This window comes from Lynx rufus, unplaced genomic scaffold (genome assembly GCF_022079265.1).
Source record: "Lynx rufus isolate CCGP_SWC_20201006 ecotype Redwood Valley unplaced genomic scaffold, mLynRuf1.p SCAF_4, whole genome shotgun sequence".
Lineage (NCBI taxonomy): Eukaryota > Metazoa > Chordata > Mammalia > Carnivora > Felidae > Lynx > Lynx rufus.
The window spans coordinates 8,181,687-8,203,581 of NW_025814856.1; the positions used below are offsets into that span (position 1 = coordinate 8,181,687).

Sequence of the window (21,895 nt, forward strand, 5' to 3'; positions counted from 1 at the left end):
ATACGGAAACTGCCCTGAGAGTGCTGAGGTTGGGAGGTATCCAGCCTAGTTGTTAAAGAAATACCCACGGTACTCAGGTGAGGAGTGACCAGTGGGAAAGGTCTCAGCCTTTCATGCTTTTCCCAGTCCCTGTCATTCCATCCAGTTGGCTGATATTACCCAATTTGTCTGATAAGAAAATCAAAGCCCACATTCCTCAGGTCAGCAGAGCCCATGTGCTAAATTGCCAGAGGACAGGGGTCACTTCCCCGTCTCTAGCAGCTGACTTAAGTCACAAGGCTTGTGAAATAAGCAAGTGAACCACCAGAAGGCTCCAGGCTAGAGCCCCACCAAAGGCCTGATTGAGTGGAAGAGCTGGAGCCCACCCACCCCCACCCCCCACGAGGAAGATCACCCGTAATGCACAGAAAAGAGAGGTCACAAAGAACCGCCAGAATGCAAAACTTTATTTAACTGGTTTCAACAACAACAACAACAACAACAACAACACGAGTGGATACACCTAGAAACATGGACAGCATCTCCCACCGCAGCAGGCAGGTTGGGGAAGGTAGGCAGGAGGGGTAGGCCGAGGGTATTCCCCTCTGCCCGGCAGAAGTGGAATCCCAGGGAAAGGGTCAGGTTCCCTCCAGCCAGCTGCGGGCCCTGAGACTACCGCATTCATGGAAGCCCAGGACAGCAGCTGAGGGCAGGAGGCTGGGCAGCCAGGGGCCAGGCCTGGGGGAAGGTGGACAGAGTGGTCCCAGGCTGACATCACCAGGGGGGCGTCATGGGCTGAGGGTTCTGCAGATATGACATCACCACGGCAGAGATGGACAGCCTGGGACAGGAGACAGGTGTCAGTCCAGGAGGGGTAGGCTTGGGTCCCCCACTCCCCGTTAACTCAGGAGCCCTCCTTCTCTAGGCCCAGACTCACATGAAGCTACTCATCATCTGTTTAGTGTCCTCAGAGCTCCGGGAGTTGGCAAAGCTGATGAAGGAACAGTAGACGGCGACCCAAGCGCACCACTTCAGCTAGGGAAAGGTAGGTGGGTGGGTGGGATTTGGTCAATGAAAGGCACACCAATGACCACCCCCCCCCCGCCCCCGGGGCATTACCAGGCACTGGTTCCAACCGACTGATTCCATCTGAAGCAGCTTGGACCTTGCCCCCAAGAGTCCCTCAGTCCCATTCCCCCTAGCCTACTCCAGGCACCCAGTGTTTGGTCCTACTCTCTCGGCGTGCGTCTCTGACCCCTCCACATACTCTCAGGCCCAAGAAGACTGGCCTCTAACACACCTCATGATGCTAAGAACCCCATCCTTTCGAGTCCCCTCCAAACCGCTTTAAAACCTGGCCCCCACCCTTAGACAGACTTCCCACGTACCCACCCAGACCCCTCGCTTCCCTCACTTCCTCGCCTTGCTCAGCCCCGCCCCCGGCCAGGCCCCGCCCCCTCGGCCGCAGCCCCGCTTCGTTCCGAATCCGCTGCCCCCACAGGCTTCGCTGTCGGGCGGAGCTACGCCGAAGGAAACTCGGCGCCGCCCACCTTGAGCATGAGGCCGCACATGCTGAAGATCATGCCGAGCAGGTTCATGTAGTCTGGCGTCGGGTCGTCCAAGGCCGGGTTACACTCGCTCGGCGGGGGCTTGTACCTGCGGCAGGGTCAAGGGTCAGAGGCACTCAAGTCCCACCCCCGAGATGGACAAGCGCTTCCCTGGGCCTCGCCCCACAACCCGAGCCCCGTTCCCATGACGTGGGGGTCCTCACCTCAGCACTTTGTTCGGCCTCCGTGGGTCCGACATATTGTTAGTGGACATGGCGGGTCGGAGGTCGAGCCTCTTCCGCTGCGGGAGTTGCAGTTTCCGGCGCGGAAACGGAGGATGGCTTTTAGAGTAGCACCCACAGACTTCGAGCTTCCGTTCCCGGCGGCGGGGGCCAGGACTCCTCCCAGGCAGGGGACAGACAATTAGAAGAGACCAAAAATGTTCCTTGACAACAAGAAGTGGGGAAAGAAACCTGGACGCTGGAATCAGGCTCCAGTATTCCCAAAACTATCTTCAAGAAGCCAAACATCTGAACCGGAAGTGAGAGACAGGAAGTAGACCGCGGAAGACCACAAGGTTACACCCAAGCGTGGGTTCCGAGGGCTCGAAATCCTCGGTGCCAACCGATTTAAGGCGGTGGGGAAGGGTCCTGACACAAATGGCTTTCCCTGAGCCCAAACCGCGGGGCCCGGAGCTGCCGCAAAAACGAGTGAAGACGCTGGACTGCGGGCAGGGGGCAGTGCGAGCTGTACGATTTAATGGTGAGCTCCCTCTTCATTCCGTGTCCTCCTGCCTCCTGAGGCCCGCGGCCCTATAATCCCCTCCTGGTGTTCCCCAGTGGATGGCAATTACTGTCTGACGTGCGGCAGCGACAAGACCCTGAAGCTGTGGAACCCGCTGCGAGGGACGCTGCTGCGGACCTACAGTGGCCACGGCTACGAGGTGCTGGACGCGGCCGGGTGAGCTGGGGGCCAGGCCGCGATACGGGTGCCGAGGTCGGGATCCGACGTCAACACTGACCTTCCCTCCTATGCCGTCTAGGTCCTTTGACAACAGCAGCCTCTGCTCCGGCGGCGGGGACAAGGCGGTGGTGCTGTGGGATGTGGCATCAGGGCAGGTCGTTCGCAAATTCCGGGGCCACGCGGGGGTGAGTACGAGCAAGAAGAGGCCTCATTAGGGCGTGGATGACGGAGAGGACCTGCATTATTGTGTAGCTGGTGACAGGGAACCTTTCCACCCCTACCCACTACAGAGCAAGCATCCTTTCCCCATAGCCCAGCATGCAGTTTCCCCAGAACCTTTCACCTCCCCTGTCTCTAGCCTTTGCCCTTGCCTTAACGTGCATTGGAACCCGGAACCCTGCCTTTATCCCAGTCCTCCAAAGTCCAGCCTCCTCTGAGTGGCAATTCCTGTTTCCCAGAAGGTGAACACGGTCCAGTTTAATGAAGAGGCCACGGTCATCCTGTCTGGTGAGTCTGGGGCCTAGGCAGGGTGCTGCCCCTGCAGCCCAAACCTGACCTCACCGTCATGCTGGCCTCACAGGCTCTATCGATTCTAGCATACGCTGCTGGGACTGCCGATCTCGAAGGCCTGAGCCAGTGCAGACGCTGGACGAAGCCAGGGATGGCATATCCAGTGTGAAGGTGTCGGACCATGAGATCCTGGCAGGGTGAGTGGAGCCAGGACCTCACCCCTCCTGGGTGCCACGGGGGATCACCGCTGCCTCTCTGCTTAGGTTGTAAATCTCCTCTTCTCCCCTCAGCTTACAGGGCCCTGCACAGTCTGGTCTCTGCTGGTTTTTCAGCTTTTATCCATTCTTGGTCTCATTTCTCTTCATGTGCTAAGGACGCTCTCACCCCAGGACCTTTGCCTTTGTTCTTCCTCTACCTGGATTCCCTTTCCTCTACCTGGACTCCCTCTACCTAGTGTTTTTTGAGCATCATCTGCATATGATTTAGTCAGTGCACACACAGCAGTGAATGAAATCGGGAAAAATCTCCACCCACAGAGGGTTGGTATTCTAGTTGAGGGAGGCGAACAATTAAAATTCCCAAGCCCAAGCCCGGGTGCCCAAGTGTTGCCAAAAACCAGAGGAGTGCCATTCCCCCCTGTGGGGACAGTTGGGGCTTCCCAGCCTATTGCTGGCCTGTTCCCACACGTCTCCTTATCCTTCAAGTCCTAGTTTAGATGTCACCTCCTCGGGGAGGCCTTCCTAGATTACTCTCAGTCAGTGGGGCTCTACGATGGCAGAAAGTGCTCCTGGCTGGGTGGCAGCTGTGTCCCAAGGACTAGCCCAGAGAGTATGCTCAGTCGGTATCAGAAACAGGTGGAGTGGGTCCGGATTGGCCCTGGGTGTGTGTCTCAAAGCCAGCGTCTTGGAATTACACTCGTGAGTTCACTTTAGTGCATAGTTTCCACGGCTAGCCTTGAGTGTGAGCATGACAGTGAAGGGTAAACAGGAAGGGCAAGCCCAGCCTTGCCCCCAGCGTCCTGGCAGGGTCAAGGAGGGTACTGGGACTGGAGCCATGGACCTACTGGCCCCGGGTGGTGCTTCAGCTGCATCCATCCTCCTGCAGTTCCGTGGACGGCCGGGTGAGGCGCTACGACCTGAGGATGGGGCAGCTCTTCTCAGACTACGTGGGCAGTGAGTGTGGCCGGGCTGTGGGGCAGGCAGGGAAGGCGGGGGCAGCAAATGGGGCCCTGGTCTCACTCGCCCGCACCCCTCCCCATCCCCCCCCAGGCCCCATCACTTGTACCTGCTTCAGCCGGGACGGGCAGTGCACCCTGGTGTCCAGCCTGGACTCCACGTTGCGGCTTCTAGACAAGGACACCGGGGAACTGCTGGGCGAGTGAGTCCTCAAGGATGTGGCCCCCACCCCCAGCCCAGCCCATCCCCCAGCCCCTGCCCCTTCTGATCCCACTGACCCCTAGGTACACGGGCCATAAGAACCAGGAGTACAAGCTGGACTGCTGCCTGAGTGAGCGTGACACGCACGTGGTCAGCTGCTCCGAGGACGGGAAGGTGTACTTCTGGGACCTGGTTGAGGTGAGCCTTCTCACCCCAGCTCTGTACCAGGGTGCCTCCATCACTCCCACACCGGGAAAAGGCAGTGCTGTTAGAGCTGGGAGCTGGGAGGAGTGAGTGGGAGGATGAAGCAGGAAAGACATTCCCGGCAAAGGGAACTGTGTGCTTAGGCTTGGAGGTGTGGCCCACGTTGGTCAGGAGATACAAGTACTGTGGGGTCGCGGCGGCAGCTGCAGGGCCAGGTTAACCAAGGCCACAGAAGCCAAGCTGAGATGGGGCTGTGGTTCAGGAAACCTGAGCTATCTCTGAGCATCCCTGCCGTTCCCAGTCCCAAACCCTGTGAGCCCTGTCCTGATGTGTCTGGTGGGGATGTCAGGCTGGGAACAGACAGCTCTGGCCTAATGGGGTCAGGGCTGAGGCTTGGCCAGGGAAAGTAAGCCCCCTAAGAGGATGGAGGAAACGGGGGGCGGGGGCGGCGCCTGGGAACTAAGAACACACCAGTTTTCTGCCTACTTCTCAAGAGTCTGGTAGACAGGAAGTCACCCTGAAGGGAAGGGCACACGAAGGGACATGTTTGAAGTGGGAAGAGAAATCTGGAGCCTGCTCGAGGGACCGTATGTGTTGAGCGATGACTGTAAGGTGATGAAGGAAGTGAGCACGGAGGCTGGCCAGTAGAGCCTGGACGGTGGCAGCGTGGGGAGAGAAGCTGGGAAGAGACACAAGGTTGGAGCAAGGTGGTGGCTGTCAATGGGGAGAGCATCCGCAGTCTGGACGTGGTCTAAAGGCAGAGCCAGGAGCACTTACTGATAAAGGGGTGGGAGGTGTGAGAGGGAGAGACTCCCAAGGTGTCTGGCCCAGCACCTGGAGGGATGGAACGCCAGAGGGGTTCATTTTGGGGCAGGTGAGGTTTGCGGTGCCGGGGAAGCGATCCGAGGCAGGTGGCTGGAGGTCAGGGGAGAGATCTGCACCGGTAACTGCCCCCCATCCTTCCCTCCACAGGGTGCCCTGGCACTGGCCCTGCCCGTGGGTCCTGGTGTGGTGCAGTCGCTGTCCTACCACCCCCTGGAGCCCTGCCTGCTGACTGCCGTGGGGGGCAGCGTCCACTGCTGGCGGGAAGAGGCTTATGAGGCGGAGGGTGGCACGGGCTGAAGCCGGGGGACCCGCCGCCACCAAGGGCACAGACTCCAGGCTCACAGAGACCATTTATTGGAGACCTGCTGCTGACCAAGGAGTGAGGGGAGAACTGCACGCTAATAAATAGAGGAGGGGAGGCTTCGCTGGTGCGGTAGCCATTCAGTCCTCGTTCTTCTCGGGCGTGAAGGCATCCGACTTCTGGGCGAAGGTTTCAGCCACAAGCAGGGGGAAGACCAGGGAGGCATCGGCATAGACCTGCGGAGGGGACCTGGGTGAACCACGGGGCCTGTGACCGCATTCTGGGAGACTGCGCCCCGCCCCCCAGCTGACCACCCTCACCTTGACAGGCTGTGCGTCCACCCGGATCTTGCCCCAGGAGACTGCTTCGTCTGGCCTGGCACCAGAATCCGAGCCGTCGAATTCCTGGGCCGTGTTGATGTAGACAGCATAGTCGGCCCCATTCCGCTGTGGGGAGGGGCAAGGTGAGCTGGTCAGGCAGTCACTGGAGACGGGCAGGCAGAAAGACACGGACGCAGGGGACTAGCTAGAGGCTGAGGGATGTGTCCTGCATGAAGGAAGCCCTTAGTGGCCCCTTGCTTCAAAGGAAAGGCCCATGTCAATGCGTGGCCAGAGCTGCCCCCAACCCTCCTGCTATCTAGCAACTACTCTCCTGCATCTGTTCAGCAGGGACTGCCACCAAATATACAGAAGGCTCCCGCCCTGGTCCGGGTCCCATCACTGTTTACCCAGAACCCGCCGTTTGTTCCCCCCACAGAAGCCAGAGGGCGCCTGTGAGGACCCGAGTGGTGGCCCTGGAGGCCTGACTGGTTACTTACTTCCCGTTCCCCTTCGCTGGCCTCGTAAGTGTTCCCTGACTTAAATCAGGCGCCTCAAAGCCTTTGCGCTGGCTGTTTTCTCTGCTCACAGGTTGGAATTCCCAGAGCTTACCTTTTCTGAAGAGCACTCCTTTTCTCTTGCCAATTGTCATCCCTCGTTTTTTCCCATAGCAGTTTCTGCCACCTGACGTGCATGGCCCTGGTGTGCTGCCCTTCGCCCTGTCTAGAACCTCAGTCCGGGAGGGCAGAGATTATGGCCTGTCTAGTCCACAGTTGTCTCCCTGGCACATGGCACAGGCATGTCTGCATGGCAAGCCCAAGTGCCACCCTCGCTAGGGACCAGGTACTCTAACCCACTCACCATGAGGTTGGCGTTGGCGATGTGGTGCTTGACCACACCCCCGCCCAGGATGATCATGCCAGTGCGCTTGGCAAAGATGGCCTGTGTGTTGATGAGCCTCAGGTCTGGGAGGAGAGCGCCGTGGTCAGGCTATGGGCCCAGCCGGCCCTCCTCCCCTGCTCCTCCGTGGCCCCAGCACCTCACCCTCAACGATGTCCAGGACCAGGCCTGGCTTCTTGTAGGAATGGAAGAAGATCATGTCGCCCAGGGAGCCATCTGTGAGCGCTGGGCTCAACACGGGGATGTGGTTCTGGGAAACAGGAAGACAGGAGAGCAGCTGGGGCTCAGAGCCCAGGGTGGGCAGGCTGGTCCCCATCCCAGTGGGATCCCCTCCTCTCTGCCTGATTCTGGGCAGAGTGTTTCAGTTCCCTGGGCCTCCGTTTCCTCAACTAAAGTGCTGAGGCGGCACCTCCCTCACGGATGAAGAGGCATACGGGATGAAACCCAAGGCGAACGCTAAGGATCGTGCCTGACAAAGACTGGGAGCTCTCGTTATTCCGGCTGCTGGAGCTCAGCCTCTGAGGAGCCTGGGACCATGTGCCCTGCCCCATGAGGGTTTCGAGGCAGGACCCCAACTGATCCCAGATGGTCTAGGAATAGAGCCAGGATACCAAGACCACACTCTGGCTGTGCAACCTCAGACAAACCACCTAACCTCTGCATCAGGTTCTTCACCTAAAAGTGGAGATGACGAAAACCATTCTGGCTCCCCAGGTGGCTGTGAAGATGAAACCAGCTAACACATGCCCAGGCCTGGTATCTGCCCCACCCAGGCCCTCACCTTCTGGGCCCAGTAATACACGGATTCTGGGTTGTTGATCTCCTTGCCCAGCCGGGCGATCATCTTGGAAGGTGTCCACTTCACACCCTACGAGGAGACATTGGCTTCAAGCAGCAGTGCCTCCCCTGACTCCTACCATGCCTGCCCCCAGGTCACTCCTGCCCCACCTCTGTGTTCTGCTCCAGCACCATCTGGTCCAGAATGGGCATCAACCAGTCCTCAAATTTGCAGTAATTGTCATTGGGCACCAGTAGGTTTCCAATCCTGCGAACATGAGGCATGTGGGCATCGGGTGCAAACATGAGGCATGTGGGCATCGGGTGCAAACATGAGGCATGTGGGCATCGGGTCCCAGGACCCTCAGCCCAGCTCCCTTGCCCAGCACCACTCAGGGTCTCCACCTGTTGATCCCGTTCTCACGTAGCTCCTTCCCCCTGAGACTGAAATCGCCCAGGTACGTGGGTGCCAAGCACTTGATGAAATCTTCCTCCACACCGCCAGCTGTGGTCACTAAGACGTCCACCTGCAGCAAGTCAGTGAGGTTGGCCCGGGAAGGGGCCTGTCCTCATCCCAGGCATGGCTAGTAATTCCCAACTCTCATCCAGTGACCCTTGGGGGAAGCTCTACTACAAAACAAAATTAGATCGTGTCCCTCTGCTTAAAACTGACTCTGGGGGGGGCACCTGGGCGGCTCAGTCAGTTAAGCGTCTGACTCTTGATTTCAGAGCAGGTCATGATCTCACAGTTCATGGGTTCAAGCCTCACATTGGTCTCCATGCTGACAGTGGTGAACCTGCTTGGGATTCTCTCTCCTCTCTGCCCTTCCCCAGCTCACTCTCTCTCTCAAAATACATAAACTTAAAAAAAAAAAAAATGACCCTGTCTCCCTATGTCATTTAAATGATCGATAATCTTGCCCCTAAGACCAAGGCCACAATCCCACGAGGTCCCTACCATGTTGTGCTGCACGAGGTAACGGATGGTCTCACGGAGGCCTGAACTGATGAGATTGGATGTGTAGCCCAGAAAAATGGTGCAGCCAGTAAGTGGGCGGCGGCTCTGGGTCAAGTCTGCATGATGGTCTTCATCCTGCGACAGCGGCTCTAGTTTCTTCTCTATCTAGATGGAAAGGAGGGGTCAAGTTACCCTCACCATCTGACCCCAAACTAGCCGGAGGACTCGCCCCCAGGTTCTGCCCACTCAGGGATGGGGGACCACTTCTACCTGGAATACCTGGAACCAGGGAACGAACGCCCCCTATGCAGGCTCCTCCCCATTCACAGCCCAAATCTCAGGGCACACGCTCAGGTTTTACCCCTCTTTCAAGGAATTGGAGAGCATGACCTTTGCAGGCCCGGCCTCCTTCCCTATCGGAAAAAGCAAATCCGAGCTCAGACCCCGTCCTGACTCAGGCTCCTCAACTGCACCGTCCAGAACTCTCACTGGTCACCTATAACCTGCCCCCTATCTAGAATCATTCGGAAAGTAGGACGCGATGAGGGTGCAGGAACAACGTCCTCTTCCCAGGGCAGAAACTCCCGCCCGGAACGGGCCCTGCCTCTCTCCACCTATTGGACCGCCCAACAGAGGACACTCCTCCTTCTCAAGGGAGCCCCCGCCCCCTTCAAGTGCTGCATTGCTGCTACTGGTGACCACGCCCCCTGCATCCAGGAAGTCCCGCCCCAGGCGTCACCATGGCGTTGACTTGCTGCACTGCGCGCCCGAAGTTGGTGGCCTGGAAGCCAGTGGTGCCGAAGGCCTCCAGTAGCGCACGGTAGTCCACGCCGCGGTTGAAGTCGTAGCCTCGGACTTGGGCGCTCTCGGACGGCAGCGCCGAGCTGTGCTTCAGCACAGCGGCCAGCGCCGCTGCAGGTGCCTCCCCCTCCGGAGGACCCTCCATGCTCCTGCGGCCGCACTCTCAGATCACAGCCACCCCAGGCCAGGCCTCCAGCGGCCTCGAAACGCGCTAAGCCCCGGCACGCTCTTCTGTAAGACAGTGCAGGAAGTAGGGCTTGGGAGAACCTGCCGAAGGGGACGGGAAGTTGCTTGGTCACATGACTCTCTGTGACTTCCGTAATCCAGGACGCGTCCATCTTTGCGCGTGCGTTCCGTAATACGGAAGCCGCGAGGAGCCGTTGTTCCCTTTGGCCCCTTGTCAGCCCGAGATGAAGAGTCCTACTTTTACTGCCGCCTGCTGGACACCCACCGCGTTGCGCGGCGCTCTCCCGTTCGTTTCTGTCCCGTTGGGGGAAAAGGATGGCTTCTTAGACGTCGCCCTTGGACAGGATTCGAGTCATCAGGAGATGTCAGATAGTTTCTGCCTCTGGGCGTCTCTCATCAAACGGTTTACTGATCCCTGTTCGTGCCTCACAGGTCTCCAGAGACTCCACAAGCTACCTAACTCTCTGATCTTCCCCTGGCAGCAGCGGCTGTCGCTTCTTCCGGGAAGCCTTCCCTGACCTTCCTCAAAGTAAGGGACCTCCTCTGGGATCCAAGGCTGACGTCAACCTCCAGCAAGGCTGTGAGACCTTCGAAGGCGGGGTCTGTATCTTACGGGTCCTCAGAGCCCTGGACGGGGTCTGGTCCCCCAGGGGGATTCTTTTAACAAGTCACTCTACAATTTATGGAGTCTGTACTATACGTTGAGCCCTGTGTGTGGCGCGGCAGCTTTATCAGTGAATGAGATGCAGGCCCTGCCCTACTGGAGTCCACAGTTTGGGGAGCTAGAAAGGTAACAACAATAGCGGTAAGTGTTATTGAGGATTGAGAAATGATGATGTGTCTTTGAATTAGGGATGGATGGAGGGGTAACCGGTGGCCTTATTTGCAGGGACAGGTAGTTAGGGAAGGACACCGAGGAGGTGACATTTGAGCCAAGGCCAGAAGGCCAAGAAAGTCCCCATATGTGAAGATTTGGGGAGGCCGTTCCCCCATCGCCGCCCGTTGGTAAAGAAACCTTTGCCAGTGCAAAGGTCCTGAGGCCAGAGATTAGCCTACTTAATTGGAAGAAGAGACCATCTTTGACAGTCTCCACTTGGATCTCAAACTCACCACCTCAGTCCCTCTCCTCCTAACTCTGATCTCCCTGAAGTCTTCCACACCTCAACAAAGAGCCCTCAACTCAGCAAAGGAGCGCTCCACACACCTGGTAGGTTCAAAACTGGGGAATTGAACTTGATGTCTCCCCTTCTCTCACACCCACATCCATCCCTCAGCACAGCCACCAAGTGCTACCCACAAAGTAGGTCCCAAATCCAGGCGCTTTTTTTTTTTTTTTTTTTAAATAGACTTGACATAGCACATTATATTAGTTTCAGGTGTGCAACTCAATGGGCATTTGTATCCAGGTGCTTCTCGTTCTCAGCCTCCACGCGGGGCTACCTTCCCTCTGATTCATCTTCCAGCTGTGGCCAGAGAGCTCATTAAACAGAAGCCAGATACATCATTCCTTTTTAAATGTTGTTATTGTTTGGAGAGAGCGCGAGAGCGGGGGAGAGGGGCAGCAGGAGAGAGCGAGAGATCGAATCCCAAACAGGCTCCACGCCCAGCACGGAGCTCGATGCAGGGCTTCATCCCGCGACCCTGGGACCATGACCTGAACCGAAATCAAGAGTCAAACACTCCACTGACTGAGGTAGCCAGGCGCCCCACCAATTCTTTTTTATTGTGATAAAATGTATATAACAAAATCTATTATCATAATCGTTTTTAAATGTTTATTTTTGAGAGACAGAGCAGGAGACGGGCAGAGAGAGAGGGGACAGAGGATCCCAAGCAGGCGCCGCACAGACGGCAGAGAGACCTAGCTGAAGTAGGACGCCCAGGCGCCCCTGTTATCATAATCACTGTAAAGCGTACGGTTCCATGGCATTAAGCACATTCACACTGTTGTACAAACATCATCACCATACATTTCCAGAACCTTCTCATCTTTCCAAACTGAAACTCTGCCCCAGGAAACACTAACTCCTCACCCTTCCCCCGGCCCCTGGTTCCCACCATCTGCTTCCTGTCTCTACGGACTTGACTCCTCTAGGGACCTCACACAGACGGGATCGTACGTTATCGGTCATTTTGTGACTGGCTCATTTCACTTAACATAATGTTCTCAAGGTGCATCCGTGTTGTAATGTGATTTTTTACCAGATCCCACTGGATGCCTTGAGAAGGGCGGTGGGGAGCGGGGGGTAACTGCACAGGTCCGAGCCGGCAGAGGTGGGCGCAGGACCTGGGAGATGCCAACGGGTGTGAAGAGAAGTGACCAGACTGAGAACCTAATTTGAAGTTGATCTGAGGGTTCTTGGGAAAGGATCAGAAAGGGGACACCAGAAAGGGAGGATTGAAGGGGTTCAAGATTTGGGCCAGGGCAGTTGGGTGGATGGTGGTGAACTTGGGGGCAGAAGATCTGGGGGGGGGGGTGGAGAGGATAATCTGGAGCCCAGCTTTGGCCGAGTTAGATGAGAGACCCCCGAGACCTCAGTGTGACCGACTGGAGAGCAGGAAGCTCTTTGGGCAGGTCTGAAATCAGGGACGGGGCTGGGATGGGGACAGGTGGAGCCATCAGCATAAGCAAGTGGATGAAGTAATCTGTGGGTAAGATCCCGGGGGTGAGTGTAGATGGAGGGGGAGAGGCAGGCCCGCACCTGAGCCAGGGTACACTCTATACACGGTGGGGAGCAGAGGCCGGGAACCCCGCCTTCCCCTTAGCCAAGGTGACGTGTGACACCAGCGCAGCCACTGGGCCCCCTGGGGCAGGGACCCCCCTCAGCTGAGGCAGCTGCTGCCGCTGACATTTCGCTCCACGAGCGTCCAGGCTTCAAAGTCTCTGCAGGGGTGGGGGAGGAGAGGAGGGGGCTGAGAGGCCGGGCTGGCAAGGGAGGGAGCCAGAAGCGGGCTGCTGGAGGATTGAGCCGCCGGGAATCCGCCGGAGTCCTCAGCTGAAGTATGTGGTCCTGACGGGGCTCGGGGAACCGCCACCCCCTTCCCACAGTCCCCAGAGGACGCAAGAGGTGGTTGGGAGACTCTCAGGTAGCCCCTAGGGCTCAAGGTCTGGAATCGAGCCCACTGCGTACGACCCTGCTCGCTTTCGTGCAGATGTCCAGCAAGGTGACCATTGGCAGCGACATCGGGCAGGCCCGCCGGGCCGTGGAACAGCTGCGGGTGGAGGCGGGCATCGACCGCATGAAGGTGAGGACCAGGGCGGCATGGGCGTGTCCGGGAGAGGGGGCGGGCGGACAGCCCGGGGCCAGCTGACAGGCTGGCCCGCAGGTGTCCAAGGCGGCCGGCGACCTGCTGCAGTTCTGCGCGGAGCAGGCCAAGAGCGACCCCTTCCTTGTGGGCATCCCGGCTGCCACCAACCCCTTCAAGGAGAAGAAGCCCTGTGCCATCTTATAACCCACGGCCCCGACCGCCCAGGAGGCCTCAATAAAAAGGAAGTGAATGATCCTCGGGACGTGGCTTGGCCAGGCTTCACGGGGACAGAGGGGGACCACAGACTCGCACCCCCCGCACACCCGGCCCAGCCTCCCTCCCCCACCCACCCCAGGGTCACGGCCACAACAGCACACACACCTGGACTCCCGGATGGAAGGGCGTGCACCGCCCCCACCCTGCACCTCTGGGGCAGCAGTAGCAGATTCCCCCTCCCACTGCACACACACGCCTAGGGTCGGGGTCCCACTCTACATGCCGACACACGTCACACGCGCCTTCACGTCACACGCGCCCACAGGTGCCGTCATACAGATGTGCGCACACCCTCAAGGGCCTCCTCCCTCACACACACCCACATCCGCCAGCACACAGATGTGCGCAGACAGGGTCACCTCCCTAGTGACACCCGGACACACGTGATCACAGAAATGCACTCGAGCGGGCACAGGTGCCCGCAGACGTAAGTAGTGGCTGCCAAGGCTTTCACGACCGTCTCGCAGACCCCCCCCCCGCCCTGCCCCGAGCAAGCACAGGCAGAGCCCTCGGGTGACACCAGTACATCAGGTTTATTTCTCCTTTGCTCTCCAGGGAGAGCAGGTGTCCAAACCGTAACAAAAACTGGGCCCAAGGGAGGGGAGCAAGCAGTCCCCTGGGTGGGCCTGAACGGCAACCTCACCTTCCCTGGCGTGGGGCGCAGCCCGGGGACACCGCCTAACCGTGGCCCGGACTCCTTGGGCCCCAGGCCTTTGGGACGGGGCGGAGGCGGCACCGGCGTGGGGGAAGGTCCCCCGAGAACAGAAGCCCTGGCCCAGCCTGCGGGCCGGCAGACCCACATCCACATCCACGTCCGCCTGCTCAGGCCTGCAGCCGCCAGACCTCCAGCGATAGACCCCCAGAGGCAGCTACCACCAGGTTGCCCTCGGCACAAATCTGGGAGGGCAGGGACAGAAGTAGTCAGGGCCGTTCTGGGCAGCTGGGGAGGGTGCACAGGGCAGGGCCTTACCCCGTTTAGCACATTGTTGTGGCTTCGGGTGCAGATGGTCCTCGGTGGATCCGTGGGCACGTGCACCTGGTGAGGGGCGATGGGCAAAGGTCAGGAAGCGCACCTCTGACCGGCAGCGGGGGGGGGGGGGCTGGAGGGGGGGCAGGGAAGGGAGGGGGCCTGTCTTGGGGCCTCACCCGGATGGTCTTGTCGGTGGACGTGGTGTACAAGGCCCCCAGTGAGTGTTTGATGCCTGTGATCTGAGACCTGTGGCCCACGTCAAAGGACTGCAGAAAACAGGGACAGGTGACACTCAGGTAAGGGCTCTCCCAACGCCAGCCCGACAACCACCCAGGGGTCGAGAGGTAGGGAGGAGGCCCGGGGACGGTTGGGCAAGGGGCAAGAGCCCCGGCAGACCCGGACGAGTTGGAAGCAGCCACTGTGGTTGGCGAAGACGTGCAGCAGGCCCTGGTTGTCACCAGCCCAGAGCTGGGGCTCCCGGTAGGACATGCAGAGCAGGTAGGAATCCAGCTGTGGGAGGGACGCGGGACACGGCAGCTCAGGCCAGGCCAGGCCGCAGCCCCCGTCCCTCCAGGCCGCAGGGGAGGGCGCACCTGCAGTCGCTGCAGGACGCTGTTGGCCCGGCGGTCGAACACCACGAGTGTGTGGTCCTCGCTGCCCGAGATGATGTGACGGTCGTCCGCCAGCAGCGCCAGCACCGCGCTGGAGTGCAGCCGCCTGCTCTTCAGCAGCGCCGGGCCCGCTTCGCGAGTGATGCAGGGAGGAGGGAGACGTCAGAGCCCCTCCCCACTCGGCTGAGTCCGTGGTCTGCCCCGCCCACCCGCATCTTGCAAGTGGTCCCGTCTTTCTCTTCTGTCCCGTCTGAATCTGGGCCATCCAGGACCCCCAAGTCTCTGCCCTCCCGTCTCCCACCGCAACCCCATCTGCTCGCAGTGCAGAGCAGACCTCGGCAAGTCCCAGCATAAAACGCTTCCTCCTGCCGACTGATTGGAGACGAGTCCCACCATCACCCGTCACCCTGCTCTGGCTGTGCCTGGGCCAAGAGCCCCAGCCCTTCAAGTAAGAGAAGAATAAATAGACAGACAACAGAAAAGGCTCATATGCTGGGCAGTGTTTAGCCTAGGCTTTTTATGTGAACATTTACTCCACCAAGGCTCTTACTGTCATCTCCTCCAATTAACCCTAGGGGGCTGGAGTCATTATCCACATTTTACAGATGGGGAGACTGCGGTTCGAGCTTGAGAGCGAGGAAGTGGTGGACCCAGGGTTCTCGGGGGCTGTTGCACCTCCCACAGCATTGAGGCTCAGAGGCCCCTCCTCCGGAGCCCTCCCATCCTTCGCCGCAGGTGGAGGGGGGCTTCTGCCCCAACACCCGGCCCCCCACCAGTTGCCTTGGTTGCCCCCAGCACAGCCCAGGCCACTCTTGAGTGGTCAGCCTCTGGTTGTGACTATCGTCCCAGCCAGGCTGTGAGGTTCAAGTGTCTCCTTCCCCGGCATGACCCTGGAGACCCCAGGCGGCCCTGCTCTCCCCACCTAGGCCCCAGGGCCCCTAGCCCACCTCTGGGGTCGTAGACGGTCACCTTCTTGTCATAGGTGCCAGTCACCAGGATGTCAGGCCGGTAGGACAAACACAGCACGGCCGCCTTGCCCCTGGGAACACACGGACCGCAAGGTCGGGGCTGCGACTGCGCAGCACCCGGCCCTGCCCTGCCCCCGCTGCCCAGGACCCCACACACTTTATCTCGCCGAACTGCTGCCCGTCTGCCGCCATGTCCCAGAGCTTCACCGTGCTGTCCCAGGAACCGGAGCACACGCGGTGGTCCAGCGCTGCCAGCGACCACACCCAGCCCTGCGGACCAGACCTGCGATCATCCCCCTCTCAGAGGTAATAAAATTTAGGGTCAGAGGACGGAGACAACTGACCCAGGGACCCAGAACAAGTCAGCTCCAAGTAGAGGTTAGGACTTAGGTCCGTGGGTCTGACTCCAGAGCCCAGGGGTACACACCCGCACAGAATATTCCTAAATCCCTGTGAGACTCAGCAGCAGCGGTGGTTTGAGGCCACCTAACAATGCGATTAAGAACGGGGCCTCCACTAGGGGCGCCTGGGTGGCTCAGGCGGTTAAGTGGCCGACCTCAGCTCAGGTCATGATCTCGTGGTTTGTGGGTTGGAGCCCTACATCGGGCTGCGTGCCGACAGCTCAGAGCCTGGAGCCTGTTTCAGATTCTGTGTCTCCCTCCCTCGATCTCTGACCCTCCCCCGCTCCTGCTGTCTCTGTCTCTGAAAAACAAGCAAATGTTAAAAAAAAATTTTTTTTAATTAAAAAGAAAAAAAATGGGGCCTTCACTCCATGGCCTGGGCAAATGAAGTACCCTCCTTCAGTTTCTTCATTGAGAAGATGGGCACAAAAAACAGCCCCTGTCTCAGGAGCTGACATGCACAAAGCACTGGCTGGTGACTAACTCCCCCCCACCCCCCGCCAGACTCTCTGAGGACAGTACTGTAATTGTGTCCCATTCTACAAGTGAAGAGACTGGAGCACAGAGAGGTTGCATCCTGTGCCCAAGGTCACACAGCCAGAAAGTAGCAGAGTGGGGATTTGAACCCAGTAGCCTGGCTCTGAGACCAAGCTCCTGGCCACCTGCCTAGACCACCTCAATGACTGGTGGAGGTGCCCTCCACAGCCATTTCTCCCGAGATGCCAGCCATGCTCAGAGCTTTGTGATCCCCGCCGGCAGCCTCGTAACTGCCACCTGCCGTGCCCTGTGCCTCTCAAGGTCTGCCTGACGACCACCGAGCGCCTGCGGTGTGTCCCAGCCTAAGCGAAGCTCTTAGTGTGCGTTCATCCCATTCATTCTCATCCGGACCCCACACAAAGTAGAAACGGAGGCCCGGAGAAGCCCTACGTCTTCATCCAATGTCACACTAACAGTAGCAGAGCAAGATTTAAATCTCTGAGGTCCAGTGCCAAAGAAAACTCACGCCCTTAGCCACGGCGCCCTACCCAGGCTTCTCCCCTCCTACCCCTGTCTGGCCTCCTTTTTTTTTTTTTTTTTTTTAATATTTAGTTCTCTCTCTCTCTCCCTGAGAGGGAGAGAGAGAAAGAGCTCAAGGAGGGGCAGAGAATCCCAAGCAGGCTCTGCGCTGCCAGCACAGAGCCCAGTGAAGCTCAAACTCAGGAACCGTGAGATCATGACTGGAGCCGGAATCCAGAACCGGACGCTCAACCGACTGAGCCCCCCAGGCAACCTCCCCCCCTTTTAAAAATATTTATTTATGGCCTCCCAACCCCTCACCTTGTGGGTGCTGTTCTTCTGGGTGCCCAGGGCCTTGACTAGAACTCGGCTGGGCTCCACCCCGAGCTGCCGCAGGTCCCACAGGTTGACGTTGCGATCTCGGGAGCCTGACAGACAAAGCGTCCCACCCTGGGAAGAGAGTGAGGTGGTGTTGTCGGGGTCACCCAAGCCCACCCCTGCCTGCCCCCCACCGCCCCTGCTTCACCTGGAGCAGCAGCACGGAGTCGATGGAAGCAAAGTGTCCGTCGGCCAGGCAGAAGTACTCAGCCCAGCGCCCGTCCTCGGCCCAGCGCGACAGGTGTTGCTCCAGCTCAATGCAGGCCGTCGGCCAGTCAAAGTCCTCCTCTGTGGGGCACCGTGAGCAGAGTCCCCAGTGGGCAGGAATCCCGACATCCACACCAGCTCCAAGCCCACCTCTGGCTTCCGGGAAGCCCAACCTTCACCAGACTTGGAAACCGCCCCCCCCTCCCGTCCCCGCCCCGGGAGCCCTCACCCCACCCAAGGAGGCCCGGGATCTAGCTTTGGGACCACCAGCCCACCAGCCTTCCAAGCAGGTCTAGAACAACTCACCCCAGTTTCCAAAAATTGGGTAACTGGAGACTCAGTGCCGCTTTCCCAGGCCTCAGCAACCCCCCCACCCAACCCTGAGGATAGTAGCCTCAGGACGTTAAGGTCCTGCCTCAACCCTCAGGCTAAGCCTCCAAACTAGGACTTTCTGCGTCAATGATCTTAACCAGACCCGATGAAGTGTTGTCAAATTAGTGTTGTCAAATCTGTAAACTTGGGAGCTCTGTCAAGATGTAGAACTCAAGCCCCAGGTGCAGAGAGTCAGTGGTATAATGGGGCTCCAGCAACTATGTTTATCAAGCTGTTCAGAAAAGTCCCATCAATTCAAGGTCACCAAAGCTGTCTTATCCCCCAGGGACCAATGACCTCAGGGACAGGACGAATTACCACCAGCCCTTGCCTAAGATCAGGCTAGACCCTGGGCTTGGGGATCTGTGATTGTGGGTATCCTAACCTCTAAACTCTAGATTGGGTTCAAGGGTTGCGGGCTCTGGACCTTTAGACCATTCCTCACTCCTACCTAGGTCAAGAGTCTAAGAGTGAGGGGCTTTGGATCACCAGTTGCTAGCTCAGCGTCTATACTCAGAGGATTCTTTGGCTTATCCTGAGCCTCCAAGAGAGTCCAGAAGCTGAGACTTCAAGTCCCTGTGTCAACCACCGGACCCCAAGCCTGAGGATCCTTGGGTCCTGAGTTCAGGGACCCCAACCCCCCAGGATAAATCTCCACAGCCCCGGAACCCCAAGCATCTGGTTCACGGTCCACCCGGAAGGTCAGGGGCTTTGGCACCATCGGTAACTACCTCAGCCTCCACCCAAGCCGGAACAACCAGGAAGCCTGCTCCAGGGCTCTGCTCACAGCACCCCAGGTATCTAATCCCCTGCCCCAAACCTAATCTGGGCAGCTGACCCCGGCCCCCCAGGCGCGCGCACCTTCCACCACTGGGTAGGGCGCGCGTACGCGGCGCTGCGCGCGTAGTCTCCAGGTGACATGGTCACGCACGAGGTCGCGCAGCGTGTGGCACACGCGCGGCAGGACATGGAGCACCAGACGCGCGTCTAGGTAGGCGCAGATCTCGAGCAGCAGCTCCGGAGGAAGGCTCAGCAGGCCCGGGACGCCCACGGGCGGACCCTTGGACGCCGCCCGCGGCTCCAGGGCGCCAGGGGACGCGACCGGAGCCGACAGCAAAGGCGCGCGCGGGAGCGCCTGCCCGACTTTCGGCGGACTGAGCACGCGGGCCACGTAAGCCTCGGCCTGCGCGTCGGGGTCGGGCTCCGGCTCCGGGTCCGAGTCATCGTCCCAGGCGCGGGGATCGTCGCGAGGCCCTGGGGGAAGCTCCATGGCGACCGAGTGGGCGCGGCCAGCCCGGCCCTGTCAGCCGACGGCCCCGCGTCCCGTCTCCTAGGCAGCGCGAAGGCACTTCCGGCGCCGCTTAATGATGTTGCAGCGCCGACCGGAAGCGAGTGGCCTCGCGCGCGGAAACCGGCCGGACCGTAGGACCCCACTGTTTTTGAGGGCTCCCACGGTACAGCCCCGTGGGCCCTGGGCTGGAAAATGTAGATTCCTGCTCCCAGCGTTTGTTAAACAGGCATCTGTGGCGGTCCTGATACAGACGGCCAGCCGACTCCGGTTTGACGCGGCTCGGCCAAAGGCATCGCTCACAGGAGACACTGGGCTTAGAAATGGAGTCTCTCTTCTGAGTTCAAAGTCTGGGGCTTTTATAGGGACTTCCACTCCTGTCTCTCCTTCCGGAGCCAGAAAGGTGCAGTTGTACTGCAGAGTCCTCGGTGAAACAAATCTCTGAATTCCCTATAATCGTGATTTCTCTCTTACTTACTTTCAGCCTCTTTTGAGCCAGGCGGTGTTAACCGAGCCACATAAATATCCCAGAGCACTTGCTGTTTTTCTCTGCCTCACTCTTTTTTAAATGTTCATTTATCTTTGAGACAGAGAGAGAGAGTGCAAGCGGGGGAAGGGCAGAGAGGGAGACGCAGAATCGGATGCAGGCTCCAGGCTCTGGGCTGTCAGCACAGAGCTCCATGCGGGGCCTGAAATCAGGAGCCTCGAGATCATGACCTGAGCAGAAGTCGGATGCTTAACCGGTTACCACCTTCACAGTGAGGCCTCCCCACAGTACCCTACGGTAACACTGACCATTTTCCCAATGTTCTTTCCCCTCCCCTCTTTTTCTCTATGGGACAGATCACTGTTGCACTGCTTATCTCCTGTGCCCTCGCTAAAAACGTATGTTGAATGGATGCTGGATGTATGTCCGTGTCCGCTTTTCTCCCCCAAGATGATGCACGTGACTTTGGGCCCTATTGAGGTTGCAACAAGATTGTATTCTGAGGCTGTGTGTCCCCAAGAGCTTAGCAGTTTTTCATTTGCCTCAGTAACTGTCACTCATACTTACTTATTACACCTCCAAGAGGCCTGGTGCCGAGCTTTTTACAAAAACATCTAACTTGCCCCATGATCCGGAGTTGTGGGGTTAGGCGGAGAGGAGTGCTGCAAGGCTTTGCCCCTTAGTTTGGTCTAAGGCGGATGGGGATCTGCAACTACTAAAGGCTCCCTTTTACTGAATTCAAGAGACCTGTAATTACATTCTGGAGAACACACTACATGTGTACGTTAGGACATCTAATCTTAGTCATTCACTTTCACCTTTCCATTTCACTGGGAAGAAAGGTGAGAGGCTCCAGGTACCGAGAAATGTACCCTGTTGATGGTTACCTACTTCCCTACTCCGCCAATGATTTCCTGAGTCCTGTGCATCCCTACTTCTAAAGCGTCCCAGGCAAGCCCCTCCACGTCTTTACTGCCAAAGCCGAGGATACAGGAGGCTGGATGGAGACCAAGTGTTTCACAAGAAACTGATCTTTACTCAACAAAGTTCTACACAAGTGGAATCTCACGCCACCTCGGCGCCAATCCCCAGCACGGCACAGTAACAAATGGACAGACCCTGGAGCCCGTAGGAGGAGGAGGGGGAGGGGAAGGAGGGATGTGGAAAACAGAGGAACTGCAGATCGAGGCCAGTCAGGGTCTGCAGCCCTGGGCAGGGAGGAAGGTTGAGAAGCTGAAACTTCGTTGTGCAAAAATCAACCAAAAATAAATTAAAAAATTAAATAGTTTTCTTAAAAAAAAAAAAAAAAAAGAAGAAGAAGAAGAAAGAAAACTAGAACCAGGCTCCCTTTCCTGAATGGCTGGAGCCCCCCATCCTGGGTGGAGAAGGGGTTACCAATCCCAGCAGCCAGCCGCTCCACCCACAACCCCCAAGGCCCAGTAGAGGATGCCCCAAAGAACTGGATTACCAGAAAATTCAATGGTACCTAATTTTTTTTTCCTTTTTTTTTTTTTTTTTTTTTAAACAAATGGCTTCCAGAGACCTGTTGGGAGTCTGACAGGGTAAGGAAGCCAGCTGAGTTTATGGAATGTGCACCATGTACCCCTTGGAATCGAGGCAGGGCCCGACCCTGTCTGGGAGAAGACACAAGGCTATAACGGGGCCGGGTCCAGGGCCCTGCGGGGATGAATGGGACAAGTCCCAGGATGTAGGAATCCAGTCAAAGCCCCACAAAACGACCCCCAGAAAAGCAAAAAGTAAGGGAGGAGAAAAAGGAAAACATTAAGGGGGCTGCAGGGCCCGGTTCAGTTCTGAGGCCAAGTGGGAAGTGACCACACCCCCCTCGCCCCTCTAGGAGTGCCGCTCACACTGTGACTGCATCTCCAACCATTCCCAGAAGGTTCCCTAGAATCACTGCCCCTATCTGGTGGGGTCCTGTAGCCCGCTGGGAGCCATGAAGACAGGAAGCCCCAGGAACAGAGAGAGTGGGGTCAGGGGGTGTACCACCTTCTCCTCCTCCAAAGCCCTTCATTTCCTTCTTGCTGGCA

At 58.3% G+C, this 21,895-nt stretch overlaps 5 protein-coding genes across 6 annotated transcripts; 2 read left to right on the forward strand and 3 right to left on the reverse strand.

Annotated features, from left to right (window-relative positions):
- Positions 1-424: 424 nt before the first annotated feature.
- On the reverse strand, positions 425-1,861 carry WDR83OS (WD repeat domain 83 opposite strand). Its single transcript, XM_047095365.1, has 4 exons — positions 1,751-1,861; positions 1,530-1,635; positions 917-1,014; positions 425-820 (listed from the first exon to the last, which is right to left on the reverse strand). The coding sequence occupies exons 1-4, from the start codon at positions 1,798-1,800 to the stop codon at positions 754-756; spliced, it is 321 nt and encodes a 106-aa protein (XP_046951321.1). The 5' UTR covers positions 1,801-1,861; the 3' UTR covers positions 425-753.
- Positions 1,862-1,953: 92 nt separating this feature from the next.
- WDR83 (WD repeat domain 83) lies at positions 1,954-6,662 on the forward strand. Its single transcript, XM_047095364.1, has 9 exons — positions 1,954-2,288; positions 2,366-2,486; positions 2,569-2,674; positions 2,948-2,996; positions 3,070-3,196; positions 4,104-4,171; positions 4,268-4,376; positions 4,459-4,573; positions 5,552-6,662. The coding sequence occupies exons 1-9, from the start codon at positions 2,186-2,188 to the stop codon at positions 5,699-5,701; spliced, it is 948 nt and encodes a 315-aa protein (XP_046951320.1). The 5' UTR covers positions 1,954-2,185; the 3' UTR covers positions 5,702-6,662.
- Positions 5,743-9,603, reverse strand: DHPS (deoxyhypusine synthase). 2 transcript variants are annotated; one of them, XM_047095362.1, is made up of 9 exons: positions 9,397-9,603; positions 8,658-8,822; positions 8,105-8,226; positions 7,871-7,967; positions 7,704-7,790; positions 7,067-7,172; positions 6,884-6,987; positions 6,026-6,151; positions 5,743-5,941 (listed from the first exon to the last, which is right to left on the reverse strand). In XM_047095362.1, the coding sequence occupies exons 1-9, from the start codon at positions 9,601-9,603 to the stop codon at positions 5,846-5,848; spliced, it is 1,110 nt and encodes a 369-aa protein (XP_046951318.1). In that variant the 3' UTR covers positions 5,743-5,845. The 2 variants fall into 2 exon arrangements, with proteins under 2 accessions (XP_046951318.1, XP_046951319.1); XM_047095363.1 differs by having other exon boundaries at positions 6,026-6,080; positions 6,880-6,987.
- A 121-nt stretch (positions 9,604-9,724) lies between these two features.
- GNG14 (G protein subunit gamma 14) lies at positions 9,725-13,148 on the forward strand. The gene is made up of 3 exons (XM_047095366.1): positions 9,725-10,851; positions 12,798-12,890; positions 12,972-13,148. Exons 2-3 carry the CDS (start codon positions 12,798-12,800, stop codon positions 13,095-13,097), a joined length of 219 nt encoding a protein of 72 aa, XP_046951322.1. The 5' UTR covers positions 9,725-10,851; the 3' UTR covers positions 13,098-13,148.
- Positions 13,149-13,903: 755 nt separating this feature from the next.
- On the reverse strand, positions 13,904-19,416 carry FBXW9 (F-box and WD repeat domain containing 9). The gene is made up of 10 exons (XM_047095361.1): positions 18,934-19,416; positions 17,642-17,781; positions 17,437-17,565; positions 15,876-15,988; positions 15,698-15,789; positions 14,733-14,881; positions 14,536-14,649; positions 14,316-14,405; positions 14,140-14,205; positions 13,904-14,066 (listed from the first exon to the last, which is right to left on the reverse strand). The coding sequence occupies exons 1-10, from the start codon at positions 19,340-19,342 to the stop codon at positions 13,992-13,994; spliced, it is 1,377 nt and encodes a 458-aa protein (XP_046951317.1). The 5' UTR covers positions 19,343-19,416; the 3' UTR covers positions 13,904-13,991.
- Between the last annotated feature and the right edge of the window lie 2,479 nt (positions 19,417-21,895).

Bases quoted from the DNA above. Each gene is read 5' to 3' on its own strand.
- WDR83OS (XM_047095365.1), bottom strand. From the start codon at position 1,800: ATGTCCACTAACAATATGTCGGACCCACGGAGGCCGAACAAAGTGCTG. The intron at 1,015-1,529 runs GTGGGCGGCGCC...ACCTTTCCCTAG, and splicing joins TGTGCGGCCTCATGCTCAAG to CTGAAGTGGTGCGCTTGGGT. The intron at 821-916 runs GTGAGTCTGGGC...CTCCTGTCCCAG, and splicing joins CAGATGATGAGTAGCTTCAT to GCTGTCCATCTCTGCCGTGG.
- WDR83 (XM_047095364.1), top strand. From the start codon at position 2,186: ATGGCTTTCCCTGAGCCCAAACCGCGGGGCCCGGAGCTGCCGCAAAAA. The intron at 2,289-2,365 runs GTGAGCTCCCTC...GGTGTTCCCCAG, and splicing joins GCGAGCTGTACGATTTAATG to TGGATGGCAATTACTGTCTG. The intron at 4,574-5,551 runs GTGAGCCTTCTC...TTCCCTCCACAG, and splicing joins ACTTCTGGGACCTGGTTGAG to GGTGCCCTGGCACTGGCCCT.
- DHPS (XM_047095362.1), bottom strand. From the start codon at position 9,603: ATGGAGGGTCCTCCGGAGGGGGAGGCACCTGCAGCGGCGCTGGCCGCT. The intron at 6,988-7,066 runs GTGAGGTGCTGG...CTCTCCTCCCAG, and splicing joins GGTCCTGGACATCGTTGAGG to ACCTGAGGCTCATCAACACA. The intron at 6,152-6,883 runs GTGAGTGGGTTA...CCCTCCCCACAG, and splicing joins TCGCCAACGCCAACCTCATG to CGGAATGGGGCCGACTATGC.
- GNG14 (XM_047095366.1), top strand. From the start codon at position 12,798: ATGTCCAGCAAGGTGACCATTGGCAGCGACATCGGGCAGGCCCGCCGG. The intron at 12,891-12,971 runs GTGAGGACCAGG...GCTGGCCCGCAG, and splicing joins CGGGCATCGACCGCATGAAG to GTGTCCAAGGCGGCCGGCGA.
- FBXW9 (XM_047095361.1), bottom strand. From the start codon at position 19,342: ATGGAGCTTCCCCCAGGGCCTCGCGACGATCCCCGCGCCTGGGACGAT. The intron at 17,782-18,933 runs GTGCGCGCGCCT...GGTGCCCCACAG, and splicing joins GCCCTACCCAGTGGTGGAAG to AGGAGGACTTTGACTGGCCG. The intron at 14,067-14,139 runs GTAAGGCCCTGC...CTGCCCTCCCAG, and splicing joins ACAACAATGTGCTAAACGGG to ATTTGTGCCGAGGGCAACCT.